This window comes from Gymnoscopelus braueri, assembly GCF_963280865.1.
Source record: "Gymnoscopelus braueri genome assembly, chromosome: 1".
Taxonomy (NCBI): Eukaryota; Metazoa; Chordata; class Actinopteri; order Myctophiformes; family Myctophidae; genus Gymnoscopelus; species Gymnoscopelus braueri.
In genome coordinates, this window is record NC_137603.1 from 51,352,647 (window position 1) to 51,369,896 (window position 17,250).

At 40.6% G+C, this 17,250-nt stretch overlaps 1 protein-coding gene across 1 annotated transcript; it reads right to left on the minus strand.

Annotated features, from left to right (window-relative positions):
• Positions 1-8,550: 8,550 nt before the first annotated feature.
• LOC308089044 (HEAT repeat-containing protein 3-like) lies at positions 8,551-15,899 on the minus strand (the record flags this gene model as incomplete). The annotated part of the gene is made up of 6 exons (XM_080433622.1): positions 15,730-15,899; positions 13,107-13,194; positions 12,146-12,246; positions 11,565-11,674; positions 9,844-9,984; positions 8,551-8,735 (listed from the first exon to the last, which is right to left on the minus strand). Exons 2-6 carry the CDS (start codon positions 13,152-13,154, stop codon positions 8,551-8,553), a joined length of 585 nt encoding a protein of 194 aa, XP_080289748.1. The 5' UTR covers positions 13,155-13,194; positions 15,730-15,899.
• Between the last annotated feature and the right edge of the window lie 1,351 nt (positions 15,900-17,250).

Below are 17,250 nucleotides of genomic sequence, written 5' to 3' on the forward strand. Positions count from 1 at the left end.
ATGCAATATCCTTTCAATATGTTGTTTTTATACATTCTTTAAAACTTGAGTATTGTACTGATTCAGTTTGATAAAGAGTTTTGTTTTGTTTACTATCCTTATTGCTTTTTTTTGGAGAATGAAAATTGGATCTGTGTTTGTTTTGTACATATTGCCCCACACTTCCACACAGTAAGTAATGTATGGGAGTATGAAGGAACAATACAAGGTATATAATGATGACTGATTTATAATATCTTTAACTTATATAATACTGATAATGACTTTGATATTTTTTATCTAATATACTTTATATGTGGCTTCCAAATTAATGTATTATCTATAATCACTCCGAGAAATGTTATTTCATTCACTCTTTCTATTTCTATATTATTTATCATACGTTTTTTTGTCTGAATTAATAGTCTTACTCTCAGGTCCAGGATGAATCAAACCGCACAGATGCTTTGCACTCTGACCTTATGAAAACCTATATCCAAAATCTGCCTGCTTCGCTCACATGCTCATTTGTTCAGTCTTTAAAAAATATATACATTGTATATCATATTATATTTGTTAAACAACCAAATCACCAAACGTACTTATCAAATAGGTGATGGTAAAATGGGTTCAACTAAGCAACTTACCAGGGGCACTCTGTACACACCTAATACACTAGAGATGGCGATAGTATTTGACGAAGAAATATCAGCCACAATTCCGAGCACTGGAGGAGAGCCAACACAGCTCTCTTCCAATTGAATCTGCTCCTCTCTCCCACTGAGCAATGACAACACTGCACGGAATCCAAATGCGAGCGTGTAACAGGTATCATAGAGGATATACCCCAGAGTCACATTGGGCAGCAGGCTGGGGTTTCTGTTGATCTCTGTAACGGCAAAAGCCATGGTCTGGGCCCGTCTGAAGGCGTCAATGAAGAAACTAACACACAAAATGCCACTGTAACATTGCATATTTATCGTTGCACTGAAATATACAGTAACATCAACTAATCCTATGGTAGCCATACATCAAAACAAGGTCCCTGTGCTCTTGCACGCTATTGTATTTGTGATATTCACCCGTAGCAAATGGGGTGCTGTTGCTCGGAGGTGAAAGACAGATCAGGGAGAGCAGAGGAGAAGTGGATATCAAACACAGCACCCAGAACCAAGTCCCCAGGCTTGTAGATTCCGTTGGAATTAAACTGTGCCTGTAACTCACAAGAGGAGGAAGATGAGGACGCTAAGGGAGAGAAGAAAGAGAACAATATCAAGTACGAGTGCAGGTATGAAATCAGGTGTATGTCTGGAGAAGCCATCTCGACACCCCCTCCCCTTCTCTAAATCCATTGTCCAGTTGTTAAGTTTTATACACAGTGCTGTGCCATCCCCTGTGCCACCTTATGGCATTACGTAATCTTTCATAACACTCATCTGAGCAGAGGCAGAAGTAGAGGCAGGGCTTAACATGCATTAACAATATTTTCATATGAAAATAATAAGATAGATAGATAGATAATTTTATTTCTGTGTCCTGCACACAAAGCGCCCAACCCTCACGGGTTTATAAGACACCATTTTACGTTTATAGCATGTTTTACAATGTATTTCACGTAGTACATTCAATTACATCTCAGAATTATACCTCAGAATTATACAGACTGTTCTGTCTTCTCTCCCAAGCTTGACAAATAAAGTCTGCCACAACAAAAGCTCCTTTAACAAAACATAACTCAAATTTTTCATAATCATCCAACTCAAGGAAATTTTCACAAATAGAAGACGTCTTATTAACAAATATCTCTCTTATATCATCATACTTTGAGCAATAAAACAAAAAGTGTACCTCATTTTCAATTTCCCCAAGTTCACAAAACATACAATATCTCTCTTCCTCTGGAGTGGCATTAAACCTGCCAGTCTCCAGAGCCAATGGTAGTGTTCCTGACCGTATTTGTGCACATAGAGATCGTTGCCTTTTGCTTAAATTATACTTTACATACGGTTCTACAATGTATCTGTCTTTTATGAGACAATAGGTTCCTAATCTATCAATACACCATTGCTCTTTATATCTGGAAAACATTGTACTTCTAATTTTGTGAACGTCACATATTAACTTATTTTGAAAAATAAAAAACAAATCATTTGAATAAAATAAAGATCTCAATTCTTTTGTCCAAGAGTGACCAAATCTAAAATCCCAGTTAAAAATATTTTTTGTCAGTCTCTGGTCAGACATCTTCACAAGCCTATTCCAAAGCCGAACCATTTCACATTTGTGTCTGATGCTTGGAGGTTCCCATCCCATATCCCCGTTAATTGCCAACACTGGAGTCAATTTATGGACTCCCAAAAAGGATCTAATAGCTCTATGATGCACAGTGTTACAACTTGTATGTTCCCGGAAACCCCAAACCCCAGAAGCATAGTCAGACACCGAACATACCCCTGATTCGTAGAGTTGTGTATAGGTGTTGAATCCTAAATTACCACAGTGTTTAACTTTGTTCATGACAGAGCCCAGTGCCCTGCCCGCTGACTGAGCTAGGACACCCACAGCATCATTAAATGTCATGTGCTCATCCAATGTCAATCCAAGATACTTATATTGGTCAGTATATGACAACCTTATTGACCCAAAATTAAACACAGCTGAACTTCTCTGTAGTGATTTTTGTCTTAAGTGTACTATTTGGGTTTTTTCCTGGTTTGCCTCCAGTCTCCATTTCCAACACCATTCTGCAACAATGTTCAGCATTAACTGCAGATCGCTCTCATGTTCAGCAAGTAAGACTATGTCGTCGGCATACAACAATATGCCTAAACTTTGATCATCAACAGTTATTCCCAAGCCAGAATCCTTAATTTTAAGGGCTAAGTCATTCACATAAATTGAGAACAATGTTGGAGACAAAATGTCTCCTTGTTTCACCCCAAATTGTTGAGGGAACCATCCAGTTCTGTATTCATTAATCTGAACACAGGCAACAGGTGCTTGGTAAAGAGACTTGATGGCATTATAAAAATTTCCATTGACTCCAGATTTTAACAACCTATACTGTAGAAAATCTCTATTAATCCAATCAAACGCCTTCTTGAAATCGATAAAACAAGCAAAGGTGGATTTATTCTGCTTAATTCTTGTATGTGTAATAGTAGAGACTACATATATATGATCAATACATGCTCTTCCTTTTCTAAAGCCATTTTGCTCATCAACAAGCAAACCTGTCCTCTCAAGATGGTCTACAAGTCTACTGTTTAAAAGTGAAGAGTACAGTTTATATATACAGCTAATAAGACTTATACCCCTATAGCTGAGTGGTAATTTTGGGTCATTCTTTGAAGACTTTGGAATAGGTTTAATGATACTCTTGTTCCATTGTGTAGGAATGATACCACTGTCAAAACAACACTGAAACAATTCAAATAAAACATTAAACAACCTTGGTGACTTCAGCACCTCATTAGAAATTTCATCAATTCCAGTAGCTTTTTTCATTTTACATTTGTCTATTGCATTTTGTACCTCTTCCCTTGAGAATTTGGCATTCAAAAACATGTTGCTACTGGTTATATCAGAATTCATTTGAGTTTCCATTACCTCTTTTAAACCAATGATTTCCTTCAAAAAGGTTTCATCAAATAAATGATCGCAACCAGAAAACAAATTAGCAAAATCCTTTCCCCATTTTTGCAAAACAACCCCTAATACTGAGCTACATTCACCATTTTCTAGCCTTACCTCCATTGGTATTTCCCTAGATTTTCTTGGTCCCAGCTTATTTATTTCGCTCCAAAACTGTTGGGGATTATGAGTGTGTAAATAATCAATTTGCAATGAAAGACCTCTATTAAAGTTGCGTTTTACATTACGTATCCTCTTGTCAAATTCAGTTTGCCTTTTCTTAAATCCTATCTTCAGTTCTACTCTCAGATTTTTATTTTTACATCTTAGAAATTCTCTCTCTGCTGATCTTAAATTGTCCCACAAGGTCTGAAGATCTTGATTCCAGTAGGGTTTGTAGGATTTTCTGAACTTTTTATGACTGGCTTTCCGCTTACAATTTTGCAATACTGTATAGACACATCCCCAAAGTTTATCATACCAAGCATCTAACTCCTTTTGACTAAACTTTATACCTCCCAATTGCTCAGTTAGACCCAACAATATAGTGTTGTATTGTCCAGAGGCCAAAAACGACTCAGGGAGTTGCCTTGGTAACACATTTCTACTAGGATGCTGCGAATGTGAATCTTCTTTAACAAAATATGGTCTCACTTGGAACTTTAACAACAGTAAAGAATGGTCAGGTAATTTACACCTATCACCCAATAAAGAAAAACCCTCACCCCCTACTCTCTCAATTAACTCATTTGGTGTGAAAACACAAAATGTAACACAATTATTTAAACCTTCATTTGGAACAATAATATAATCAACTACTGCTTTACCTTTAACTGAGACTGAAGTAAAGTTGTCATTGCCCAAAGGCATTCTACCATTGAGTACACAGCCCTTAACATCTCTCAAAAACTCAATTAATATTTCCCCATAGCTATTAACGGTGCTGTCTAAATTAACTCTGGTAGGAATGTTATCCACTTCATTAATAAAGTCATCAAGGTTACCAATTCGGCCATTTAAGTCCCCACACAAATAGATAGCGTCCACATCAGACAATATAAACATCTGGGCTGTTAAAGGCAACTCCGCACCAAACAGACTCGTCCAGACTATTGCAGACTACTCCAGACTGCAACAGACTGGTATTCGGTTGGCAAAAGTTACCATTTAAGTCTGTCAGCCGACTGGCCATTCATGTGCTAATTTGACTTTTAGCGTGCCAGCGTTGCCAGGTCTGCTTATTATAAGCGACTTTGGGCTTGTTTCCCTGCAAAGCCACTTAGGGATGTTCCCAGCGTTTTTTCTTCACTGACGTGCAGTGGTGTAAGTAACTAGTACATTTACTCAAGTACTGTACTTAAGTACAATTTTGAGGTACTTTTACTTTACTGGAGTATTTCCAATTGTCTATACTTGTACTCCACAACAATTATTTGAAATGTTTAGTTACTAGTTACTTTGCAGATATAAATCATTATGAAACATACATTAACCACTTTAGCCCTATTTTATACCTATAAGCTATTTGAAAATAGCAGATCTACAAGCTCACAACGTGTTGCGATGCACGCGTTCTGAGCTTGTAGATCTGCTATTTTCAAACATTTTTGTACTTTTACTTTTGGTACTTTAAGTACATTTTTATACCAATACTTTAGTACTTTTACTCAAGTAAATGTTGAATTCTGGACTTTTACTTGTAACAGACTCAGAGTACATCTATTGCATTCAAGCCTGGAATTTCGTCATTTTAGGGGCAAGGCCACTTGGCCTTTGGTGTTGTAATTTTTTGGAGGGCACAAAGGCCCTGCCCGGTCTTCCTGCCAGGGCAGGAAGGCCATCCAAAAAAATAATAATGATTTTTAAGTCCAAAAATGATTTTTAAGTCCACGGAAATAATGCATTTAACTTGAAGGTTAAGGATCATTGTATTTTAATATATTATAAGAATAGTATAACTATCTGTGAAATATAACCCATTTATTTCACAAAATAATGTGTTGGCAAATGACCAATATTTAGTTATATAGGTCTCAATATGTCACATTCAGCCCTGGACTTCACTGACTGAAGTAGGGGTCACATTAATCACATTAGATTCACAGAATGTATTTTACCCACAAGTTATTTTCATTCAAATGAAATGTGAATGAACTTGCACTAATAATGACTTTAGTTGATTTTTCACTCTTTAAAATATAGTATTTCTTAATTATTAATAATTACAGCTTGTAGATTGGCTATTTTCACGATTTTAAATTGTTTTTAAATAATAATAAAAAAGGAACATACAAGATTTCCACCCGACAGCCATAATATAATAGCCAATATATGGTTCTGTATCAGTATATGAGTCCGTTTTTGCGGATTTCATTCTAATTGGCTACTATGCCTGCATATGAATTTCATGAGCCTGGGTAGGTCACCCTGGCTTGGAGATATGCCCTGTAGCGCACACTCCGCCAGTGGTGTAAAGTAACTAAGTACATTTACTCAAGTACTGTACTTAAGTACACTTTTGAGGATTTTTTACTTTACTGGAGTATTTCTAATTTTCAGTACTTTTACTTCTACTCCATACATCTCTGAGGAAAATATTCTACTTTTACTCCACTACAATTATTTGAAAACTTTAGTTATTAGTTACTTTGCAGATATAAATTATTACATTATAAAACATACAGTAACCACTTTAGCTCTATTTTATACCTAGGCTATTTGAAAATAGCCGATCTACAAGCTCACAACGCGTCGCGAAGCGACGCGTTGTGAGCTTGTAGATCTGCTATTTTCAAACATTTGAGTACTTTTACTTTTGGTACTTTAAGTACATTTTGATACCAATACTTTTGTACTTTCACTCAAGTACATTTTTAATTCGGGACTTTTACTTGTAACGGAGTACTTCTACATTGCAGTATTGATACTTTTACTTAAGTAAAACATTTGAGTACTTTTTCCACCACTGCGCTCCACACAGCAGCAGCAGGTGAAAGCAATTCACTTAAACGAGGGTTGTGTTGCGCACCAAAACTGCGCAAAACTAGGTCAAATCAATCAATCTCTCTCTCTCTCTCTGGGAGCAACAACGAGAAACAGTGAATGTAGGTTTTCATAGACATGGTCGCTTGTTTCTCTCACATAATCTGGCAACACCGACAGCCCTTTGTTGTCACTGCCACTGCTCTGCCAGTCGGCTAAAAAGCTGAACATGTTCGGTCGGCTCTGGGTCGGCCGAAAAGGTCCCGACGGACCCCTAACCGACTGGCCGACGGACCCCTAACCGACTGGCCGACGCTTCCCGAAGCCAAATCGGCCCAAAGTCGGGCCGATTTGGATTGGTCTGGAGCCAGCTTTAAGGACCCAAAGAAAGAATGAGAACCAGTTGATCTTGTAGATCCTTCTGGAGGTAAGTAGCAGGTGAAGATAACAAAACAGTAGTCAGAAAATCTATCCTTAAATTGTAGTGCAAGTATTCCTTCCACTGATTTATCCTTTATTTTAATTTCATAAACCTCAAATAATGTATTCTTAACGAAAAAACCAACACCCCCCGATCCTTTAACTGCTTTGATATGCATGGGTCGATTGTGACCAAACCAAGAATAGCCCTGTAAATCAATGACTTCATTTCGTTTTAAATGTGTTTCATTCAGTGAAATAATATCAGGGCTATGGTCAAATAATATAATTTTTCTAAGTTCACTGTTCCATGCAGTCCAACCGTTTATATTCCAATGTACTAATGTGAGATCGTCCGCATTTCGTACTTTAAAACTGTCATTATTTGGGGGTTGGGCAGTTACCTCTCATTCAACCCCCGTGTTGGACCCCCTTCTTGTAGGTCCGCTGCCATCCCGGCTGGCACTGTTCTGGTGCTCCTGCTGGTCACGTTTCACCAGTCTCCCATTACCAGTTAGGAAATATTCCTTTCCAGACGGGAGTTCACTGAGAATGGTTCTGAAGTTCAAGTTGATCAACCTCTCTGTGTGTGACTTAGCAGAGTGAATGAAAACTCGGCCAAATCCTTCCTTGTCCCTCAGGTTTTTCTTACGACGCAATACAGCCACTTTGTCCTGCAGATTTCGGAACTCCACCTTGATTACACCCGGTCCCCGACCTCGCGGTGTCGTCCGCTCCGCGTTGACGATTTCAGGCACCGGATCACATTGTAGCACTTCGGATAATAAAGAGCTCGCCCTCTCCAGAGGGATTTCCCCCTCGATAAACGGGAGGCCCACAATAATGATAGACACCTCCGATTGGAATTTGTTAACTGGGCCTTTTGCTTCTTCCAGTTTCTTCTCGAATCCATCCATTCTAGCAGAGACATGGCCAATGTCAAGGTCAAGGTTTTGTTGCATTAGCTTTACTTTCGTGTCCATCTCAGATTTCAATTCCTCTCGGTTGTCCGCGATAAGTCGCTCAAGGCGTTTCACTTTAATATCCAAAAGCTTTTCAAGCGAGGTATGCACCTCCTCAATCTGTGCCTTCAGTGAAGCACTCTGAGATGTTAAGAGTGTTTTAAACTCATCCCGGTGCGACTTGAGTTCTGCCATGATAGTATCCAAGTCACTGTTTGTGTTTTCAGTTTCCTTCTTTTCGTCATCCCTCCTTTGCCGAGTGCAACGGCCCGCTTTTTCAGCCATACTGTGTAAAACGACCGACTGATTCTTTTTTTGCCAAAGTTGTTCACGAATAAATCACTATTAACTCACAATATTAACTTTTTCCATAGAATTTCGGAGCACCGTTTGACACACGCTGCAACGCCCACGCATGCGCAAGTATCTTAAAACATGTATAAGAAACATGTGTAATGTGTCAATCACACTGTGGGTCATAAAATGACTAGATAAGGTTATTTTCCAGTCATTATTCTATGCAGTTTTGAAGGCCTAAATATGCAAAAATAAAAAGACTTGGCACAAACACTGTTCAGGGGAATGCCATGAGAACAGTCACACCAGGGGCCGCGTGTGCCTGAGGCCCCCTGGGGGTAACAGGTGCACCTTTGCACCAATCCGCACCAGACTTGGCACAAGCACTGTTCAGGAATCTGCGATGACAATAGTCACACAAGGGGTCACATTTACAACCCAGCTTACTGCTGCCAGGGGCCTCTGAGGGCCACACGTTGTCAAGGCGCTCCAATCAACACCAAACTTGCCACGAGCACTGTTGAGGGGTCTGACATGAGAAAGGTCACACCAGTGGTGTGTTCTAGGTTTATAGGGAGGGATACGATAATCATTCCCTGCACGACATGCGCGTGGTCGTGAATATACGCTTGTGTGTTTTCAATGGATGAAATGGTTAGTAGGGGCGCTACGCTTGGCAACAAAAACTTTCCGCAGGTCACACTACGTATATACGGTAACGCAGTAGAACACACCACTGGGTCACATCATTCTCATCATGTCAGACCTTTGTTATGGACTTTGCTTATTCACATCATGTGCCAACGGCAGACTATACCCAGGTGGGTAGGAATTAAACATATTATGTGTTTACCACTGATGACATCTGGCCCAGGGCTGATGAAATACTGTCCTAACAGGTGCGATGATGATGGAAGATAATTAATTTTCACATCTAATGAGGGGAATGAGTCACTGGAGATCCTTTTCAAAACATGCTCAAATTAATTAACAACATGTGAGTGTCTTATAGAGATGGGCAACAGTACATCAAAATGGTTGTTAATACAAAATACCCCAAATAGCATGTTCCACATTGTCCCTTAGGGGCGACAGAGAGAGAGAGGACACAACGACGTGAGGGCACGACGGGCCATGCAGAGTGCTTTGATTCACTATTGTTCTACATGGCTCGCTGGGGGATACCGGCATAATACTAGGTCAGTCAAGGGAAGAGGTTCTCTAAATGTAGAGCACGGCCCTCTGGGAAAACAACTGCTGCAGGTTCAGGAGAGGAGGGGGAAAGCGCCTTTGTCCCATACTGTCCCATCACTGAAAGCTTTTTTTACATTGTTATCTTGGAAAGTATTACAAATTTTCTAACACAAATCTTCTCTTCTGGGAGTCCCTGGCACAAAGCCTTTTTAGCTGGGAGTCCCTCCACGGCCAAATACATATCAATTTGGTCAAGTTTGAGAACGACTGCTTTAAACCATTGTGTTAAAAATGGAAGATACTGCTTTGAGTACATGGAAAGTAAGATAAATCCGATAAGCACCCGCCGACACACAACCAGACCCATATACAGTACCTGCAGCCAGTGTCCTGAGCAGTGTGTGAGCCATGTCTGTCTGAGTTGACAGCATAACGCTCTCCAGGGCTCCCAGCACCGAGCCGTTGATGCTGGCCAGCAGCTCCGGGTTGTCCTCTGTCACAGTGTGCAGGCAGTGGGCTGGAAGGTCACAACATATGTTCATTTATATTTATACTGCAACAATTAATAAACACATTATGGGATGTACATACATTATGCATCGGTGCACTGTTAGATGCGAGGATCCAGACAGCCGATCCGTACGCTTTTCTTTACATGTTCAAGAGCAAAAGCAATATGGCACAAACTCCTTTCAGACAACTGAAGGACCTGTGCCGTGGCAAAGAGCTGCTCTCCTGGTTAACTCTATCTCGTGTCAATCGTTTCTGTGCATTCTTGTTACACTAGGACAAGGTAAGGATGCTAATAAATTCCTTCAGCAAAGCTTTTTATTCTGTTCTGACTCAAATGATTTAACAAATGATGTCAATGATCATCACTTGAAGTTCAAGCCCTTAATTGTCATATTGTCGCTGTCGGGTGGAAACCTTGTCCAACACCGTTACTTTTCAGGAAATTGGAAAACATAACCTGTGTTCCAAGCTCTTGTTAATATTTTTCATTGGTTCAATATTTATAAAAGACCCATAGGCACACTTTCAAAATGTAAAAAAAAAAAAAGGCTAAATCAAATGTTGAAATATGGAGATAGGTTTCCTCTCATTTGATACAGAGGGTAGCGACAGTTCTCCTCACTCAACCCTTCCTCAAAGCAAGCATCCTTTTTTTTCCTACCACACGTGCAGTCAGTGTACTTCAGTGTAGGTCGTCAAAAGATCTGGGAGGCTTGCGTACATGAGCTGGTGACAAAATGTGCGTCATGTGTGGAGACCCTGGCGGCTACGCAGATGCAGAAAGTATCATTTGGCCTTTAGACTTGAGCACAGGGTTTAGTAGTACGTAAAATGGAAATGGTGCATTTATATTGCGCCTTTATCCAAAGCACTTTACAAAGTGCATTACATTCATACAAAAAAAGAGGCAGAGGCAACCATGCAAGTCACCAACCTGCTCATCGGGAGAAGTTAGGGGTTCAGTGTCATCTTGCTCAAGGACACGTCAACACTACTAACCCAGGGGGGCCCAGGGATCGAACCGGGCGGGAACCTTCCGATTCCCAAGCAGCCGCACAACTTCTTGAGCCACTGCCACCCCCCGCACAAAAGTGATAAGCAGGGATACAAGTAGACAGAAATGCTAGGGGGTGGCACGGACCGCTGGACTAGCGGTCTGGGCACATAGGCTCTGATGGCCTGACAGCGCGTTGCGGGGTCGAGTCCCATTCCCAATGACCTTTGCTGCGTGTCTCGCCCCATCTCTCTCCCTCTTTCCTGTCCATTCACTTAAAACTATCAATAAAGGCAGAAAAGCCAAAAACAAATATTTTTTAAAAAGAAGAAAGAAAAGAAAAATAAATGCTAGGGGGGTGAGGTGGAGTCTGAAGTGGTAAGTCTTCAGACTACAGAAGACACTTGGGAGTGAGTCTGCAGTTCTGACTGCAATGGGGAGTTTATTCTAGTTTGGAAGCCAGGAGGTTGAAGGGTCTAGGTCTAGGACGTGGACTGTGGAGCGTTGTCCAGCCGGCTCGGACTTCATTCCTGCCATGAAACCAAAGTGGATAACCCAAAGTAAATGTAAAGTAAAAGTAAAAGTCCTACCGGCAGCCACAGCCAGCTCTGTGTTGTGTGGATGTCTCTCCACACACTGGACGACCACGTCCAACAGACCAGACTTGTTGAACAGCGAAAGGGCCTGGCTGCTGCTCTCACTGTCAGGGACCATAGATAGCAAACAACAGTAGGAGAAGAGTCAGAGGTGAAACACCATGGAGTTGTCATTTAAACCAATCACCGATTAACACACCTTTAATCTAATGCAGGGGTCTTTAACAGGGGGTCCTCAGAGTTACTACAGGGGGGCCGCCAAATATTTGTGTGATAGGAACTTAAAAATAATGATAATAATAATGTATTAACCACTTGAACCCTAGTATCCCTATTCTGGGGTGACCATTTGCCAAAAACCTATCTACACAACACACGACGATGCGTTGTGAGCTTGTAGATTGGTCATTTTCAGCTAAGAGGTTTGGTGAAAAGGGAGGGGGAAACATTAAAGTTTCTATAGGCATGCGTAAATGTAAATACAAATGACCACAAAGCTCCAGAGGATCAGTTTCACTTTTCACAAAAATCATCATCATTTCACCGTCAGTAGCCTTTCAACAGCCCTAGCTTACCACAGATTCCACAGCAGGTGCACTGCCTCGTTGGCTACGCCTTCCACCGTGTTCCTGGGTTCTTTCATCGGCACAGTGCTGCTCTCAAAGCCAGCACAACACTGTAGAGAGACAATGTTTCACACACACACAAAACAAAAACAAGCTGAGCCAAATGACTTAAGGGCTTGATACATTTCGTTGAGTGTGGCGTCACGCACTGAAAATAGCCGATCTACAAGCTCACAACGTGTCGCAGCACGAGTCACGACACTTTGTGAGCTTGTAGATTGGCTATTTTCAGCATGCGACACCAGCATGCGACTATGTCCCAACTATGTATAAAATACGACTTTAGTGCACGTCTGAGGTTCCACTCTCACTGCTACCATGCGTCTAAACAATGCTAAGAATCTAAATAGCTAATGTGAACAACGTTTCTGTGTAAACAATGAATCCAAGGCTTGAGAGAAAAAAAACACTACCTCGTTTACTTTGAGTGTCAACAAGCCTTTGGGCCTATAAAGCAACCAATAAAAAAATTCTATTATTGTACTGTGTAGTTTCCCTATATACCTTAGAGTACCATTTCTGTTTGTACCATAGTGTATGTCTACTGTAATAGTAGTACTAGTATTGCCTGTATTAAGAGTACAGCACAGTTGATTTACTGCAAAGAGCCATTCAGACCAAGCACGGTAATGAGGACTATAAATGTCCAACTGAAACGGATGGCAGCGTCCACACCACAACTATAACAACAATTATAGTCGTGGACAATATCGTTTGGATCACTTTCAGCGTGATTTTATGAACGATAGAAGCATCGACAGCCATGATCCTGGTGAATCATGACCATGTGGCACCACTTCCATGCCCTATTGCGTATATGATATCACACACATATGTTTGAAAACGAGGCGTTTAGGAGTAACAGAACAGAAGCAGAAGTAAACACAGGGCGTGGAAGCCAGAGTCTCACCTCTCGGAGCAGGGCTGTCAGAGGAGTCATGACATCATGTTTCACCATGTCCTCACACACCTCATGGCCTCAACATGCACTCAGGTTCCTGTCAGTGTGTGGGTGTGTGTGTGTGTGTATAAAAGAGAAAAAGAAGAAATCTGGTAAACTCATGAACCAAAACCAGTACTATTATATATCGTCGCTGACAGGCAGAAACCTCTAATCTCCATATTTTAACTTTTTGTGTTTTTCATAAATGAATGCCCTACACCTACACGATCATCCTACAGGATCACACAAAAGCATCAAAAGTAGCAGATCCACGAGCTCGAAACGTGGCGCAAAGCAACGCGTTTTGAGCTTGTAGATCGGTTGATTAGTTGTTTTTGAATTCCAATCCTGAAAAGTATGAGGTTTCCACCCGACAGAGACGATATGAGAGAGAGAAATTTCATTTTCATTTTAACGTTGACACAATTGAAGCATAGTGGGCAAGAAACCTTCGGAGGTAGTCTGGCAAAGAGGACAATCTGAATTTGAGGGAAATCAAATAATGATATAACCAAACAACAACAATCTTCAGTCAGTGTTTAGAAAACAACTTTTGTCGATAAATGGATTATGGCTCCCCCTGTTGGAATACTGCCAAGTAATGCTGCAGTATTCCAAATGCCCTTACAACTGTGTTTTCACAGCTGCACTTTTGGTTTTTATACAAAATAACAGAAAAGAAGAGTCAAGGGGCAAGAAGTTTAACATTACATTTATCACCTTCTGGAAAATGTTTCTGTCATGTTATATGGATAGTCCATTTCAGTTTTCATTTTACATTAATTCAGAGTACAGTGAATTTAGGAAATAACTACTTTTCCTTGCAACTACAGAAAGATACAATGAATTAATTTTAAAGCTGTTAGATAAGGAGATAAGGATTTTTGGATTGCAGCTTTAACTCTGAGATTGTACAAATGGACCAGTTCAGGTTACCTTTTATACACTCCGAGGGTGCGGTCACACCAAACTTTGATTCTGCCTATGCAGGCGGATACTGCCAATGCTTTTCAATGGGAACAGAGCGTTTTTTAGAAGAAATCCGCAAATGGCAACAAACTGCTTCGTTCTCATTGAAAAGCATTGGCAGCCATTGCACCCTAAAAGTTACAAATGGATCAATGAACACAGGCTTTTTACTGTGCAGGGATAAGAACAAGAAAAAGATACTGTGTCATCTTGTTCTGGGACATTACATGGGGCAACTAGCATGGGATGGGGGGTATTCAAATGCTGTTTTCATGGTTTTTTATTTTATGATGTATTTAACCTTAATTTATATGGGAGAAAATCCCATTGAGATACAAGATCTTTTTTAGGTGGGAGCCCTGTTCAGGGTAGCAGAGGGATATTTTTTGTTTATTGAATACTTAATACTTAACAGAAATGTTAACAGCACATGGTACAGTCAGACATTTAGGCTAAAAGGATAACACCACAAAGTTCTGGGGACTTGTTTCCATTGTGGTCCTATGTATTCAATTCATCAACATAGCATACAAAGTTAACACAATAATACATCAACAAATACAAAACTGTACAAAAATGGCAGCAGTGAATGACACCTCCTTTTAATGGGAATTTACATTTACCTCCCCCGATGTTTTTTCAGGCCAATTTTGGAAGAAACCAGTGTCTCACATCCTTTAATCATGGATGGTGTCAGTACATTCCATATTTTGGTGGAAGAATAGTAGAATAAGAATTTTCCCATGTTTGTTCTAAATTTGGGTGGTACCAGATCATTGTCGCTCCCTCTAGTGTTGCGAAGTACAATTGCGTTGCAACTTTGTCCTGCTGCTACCCTGAACAGGGCTCAATGAAAACAGCATTTGAATACCCCCCCACCCCCCCATCGCATGCACCCATCATGTGCCAGAAAAAGATGACACCCTGCACAGTTAAAAGCCTCTGTTCATTTATCCATTTGTAACTATCCATTTGTTATACCTTTTGAGTGTATAAAGGTATAACCTGAACTTGGTCCATTTGTTTACATTTGTACAATCTCAAGAGTTAAAGCTGAAAATCCTTATCCAACAGCTTTAACCCATTAAGACCGGGAACGCATCTGTGTCATTTTAGATTTCTTTGGCTATTAAAAATAGCAGATCTACAAGCTCATAGCGCGGCACTCGGTGAGAATGATTTTTTTAATATTTTTTTCCGAAGAACTGTTAGGATTTAGAACATTTTTAGAAACGGCCTCAGGTCTTAATGGGTTAAAGCATTGGTTCTCAAAGTGGGGTTCGCGGTGTAAAATTTGTTAATATAGCATCACAATCATTTTAATCACTTTAACCATATTTTATACTTTGGGTATTCAAAAATAGCAGATATACAGGCTCATTTGAGCTTGTAGATCTGCTATTTGAAAAATATAGATTTTTTTTGTAAACTTTTTAATAAATGCAGATTTATTTTAAAAAAATACATTGAATATTCTCTTCTGGGGGGGTCCCTGTCACAAAACCTTTTCGGATGGGGGTCCCTGACATGAAAAAGTTTGAGAACCACTGCTTTAAAGTAACACCCCGTGGGATTTTTACGGCAATGGCTGATGGTTTTGGAACTTGAACCAGCAGCTCACCTGAGTGCTCCCGTGGCGGTCTCCCTGACAGCCAGGCTCTTGTCCAGCAGCATGGGGCCCAGGCGCCTCACAGCGTCCCTCTGCAGGAAGCCTGGGATGGTCTGACTCTGCTGCACCACCCGGGAGATGCTGGCACACGCAAACTCTCTCACATCAGCGCTAGGACTCTGCAACTTTACACACCACAACACAACATAGGAGTCAGTGTCATTTGGCGGTCTCAGGGCATGGCAGTTGCCGCCCCCTTAGTGTTCACATTTAACCTCAAATTCAGTTATTTTATGCATTCTCCCTCACCACAGAGTAGGGCTGTCACGATCACACGATTTAAGTTGACGATTAAATCACTCCATTACATGTCATATTGTACTTTCACTCCACTTAGTGCACTATAATTATTTGAAAACCGTTAGGTAAACAACATGAAGGACATGCTGTTGTTTCCAGTGGGAACCTTAGAACTCTGGTTCCTACACATGACATGACAACGAGGTACTGCTAGATCCTGATGGTTTTTTACCTCCATGTGTCCTCTTACCTTCGGCCTGCTCCAAGGAATTCATTGTTGCTAAAGTCTAGGTCCACTCCTCAGCTCAGCCTGCCTGCCTGCTCAGCTGCGTTTCTCGGTTACACCCAAAACGGCGACCTATCGTATTCTGTGACTCCAGCTGCAAGGGTTAGGTTAGGGCAGTGGTTCTCAACCTGTGGGTCGGGACGCCCAGGGGGGTCCCACTCCCCCACATGATTGGGGGGAGGGGGGGTCCCCAGATGACAGTGAAGTGACAATTTAAGGACTTTTAAGACCTTTCCAATACCTAAACAAAAGAAGGAATTCAATGAAAAGACTGCATCAAAAGTAATCAATCAAACTGTACCATAAAAACTGGTCAAACATTGGCCAACTTCTCAATTAATATAGGAAAGAGGCAACAATTGTGAAAATAGCCAATCTCCATACAAGCTCGGCTATTTGTGCTCTACTGTTCACGCAGGTGATGGGGTGGCAAGTCACCTGGAAATTCATTGAGTCGCCTTCATTCAGCCACCTGGATTATTAATTGTGGGAAAGTAGTTGTGAGTGACGTGTTCTTCTGCCTTTCAGATTAGGCTGCTGAACTCAGAATCAGAATCAGAATCAGTTTTATTGTCACATCACAGGTTTACAAGGTAAAAAAGTGGGTGAAATTCTTTTTTGTACATCGTTCCCATCGCAACGTTAGTTTCCATAGAAAGAAGAGGGGGGGGGGGGGAGAAGAAGAGGGTGGGGGGCAAGTGGGAAGGAGATCAAAACAAGAGAGCAACAGAAGGCCAGACAAGTTATCTACATATTTACAAATTACCTGAGATAATAAAAAACAAAAAAAAACTAAACTAAGGTGCCTGAGCATAGCAGCAATGTATTGTATACTGTGCATGTTATACTTATACTGTGCATGATAGACAATGGACGTTAAGGTGCTTAGAGGAAAAGGAGCACAATAAAAAAAAAAAAAAAAAAAAAAAAAAAGACAGTGCGTTATA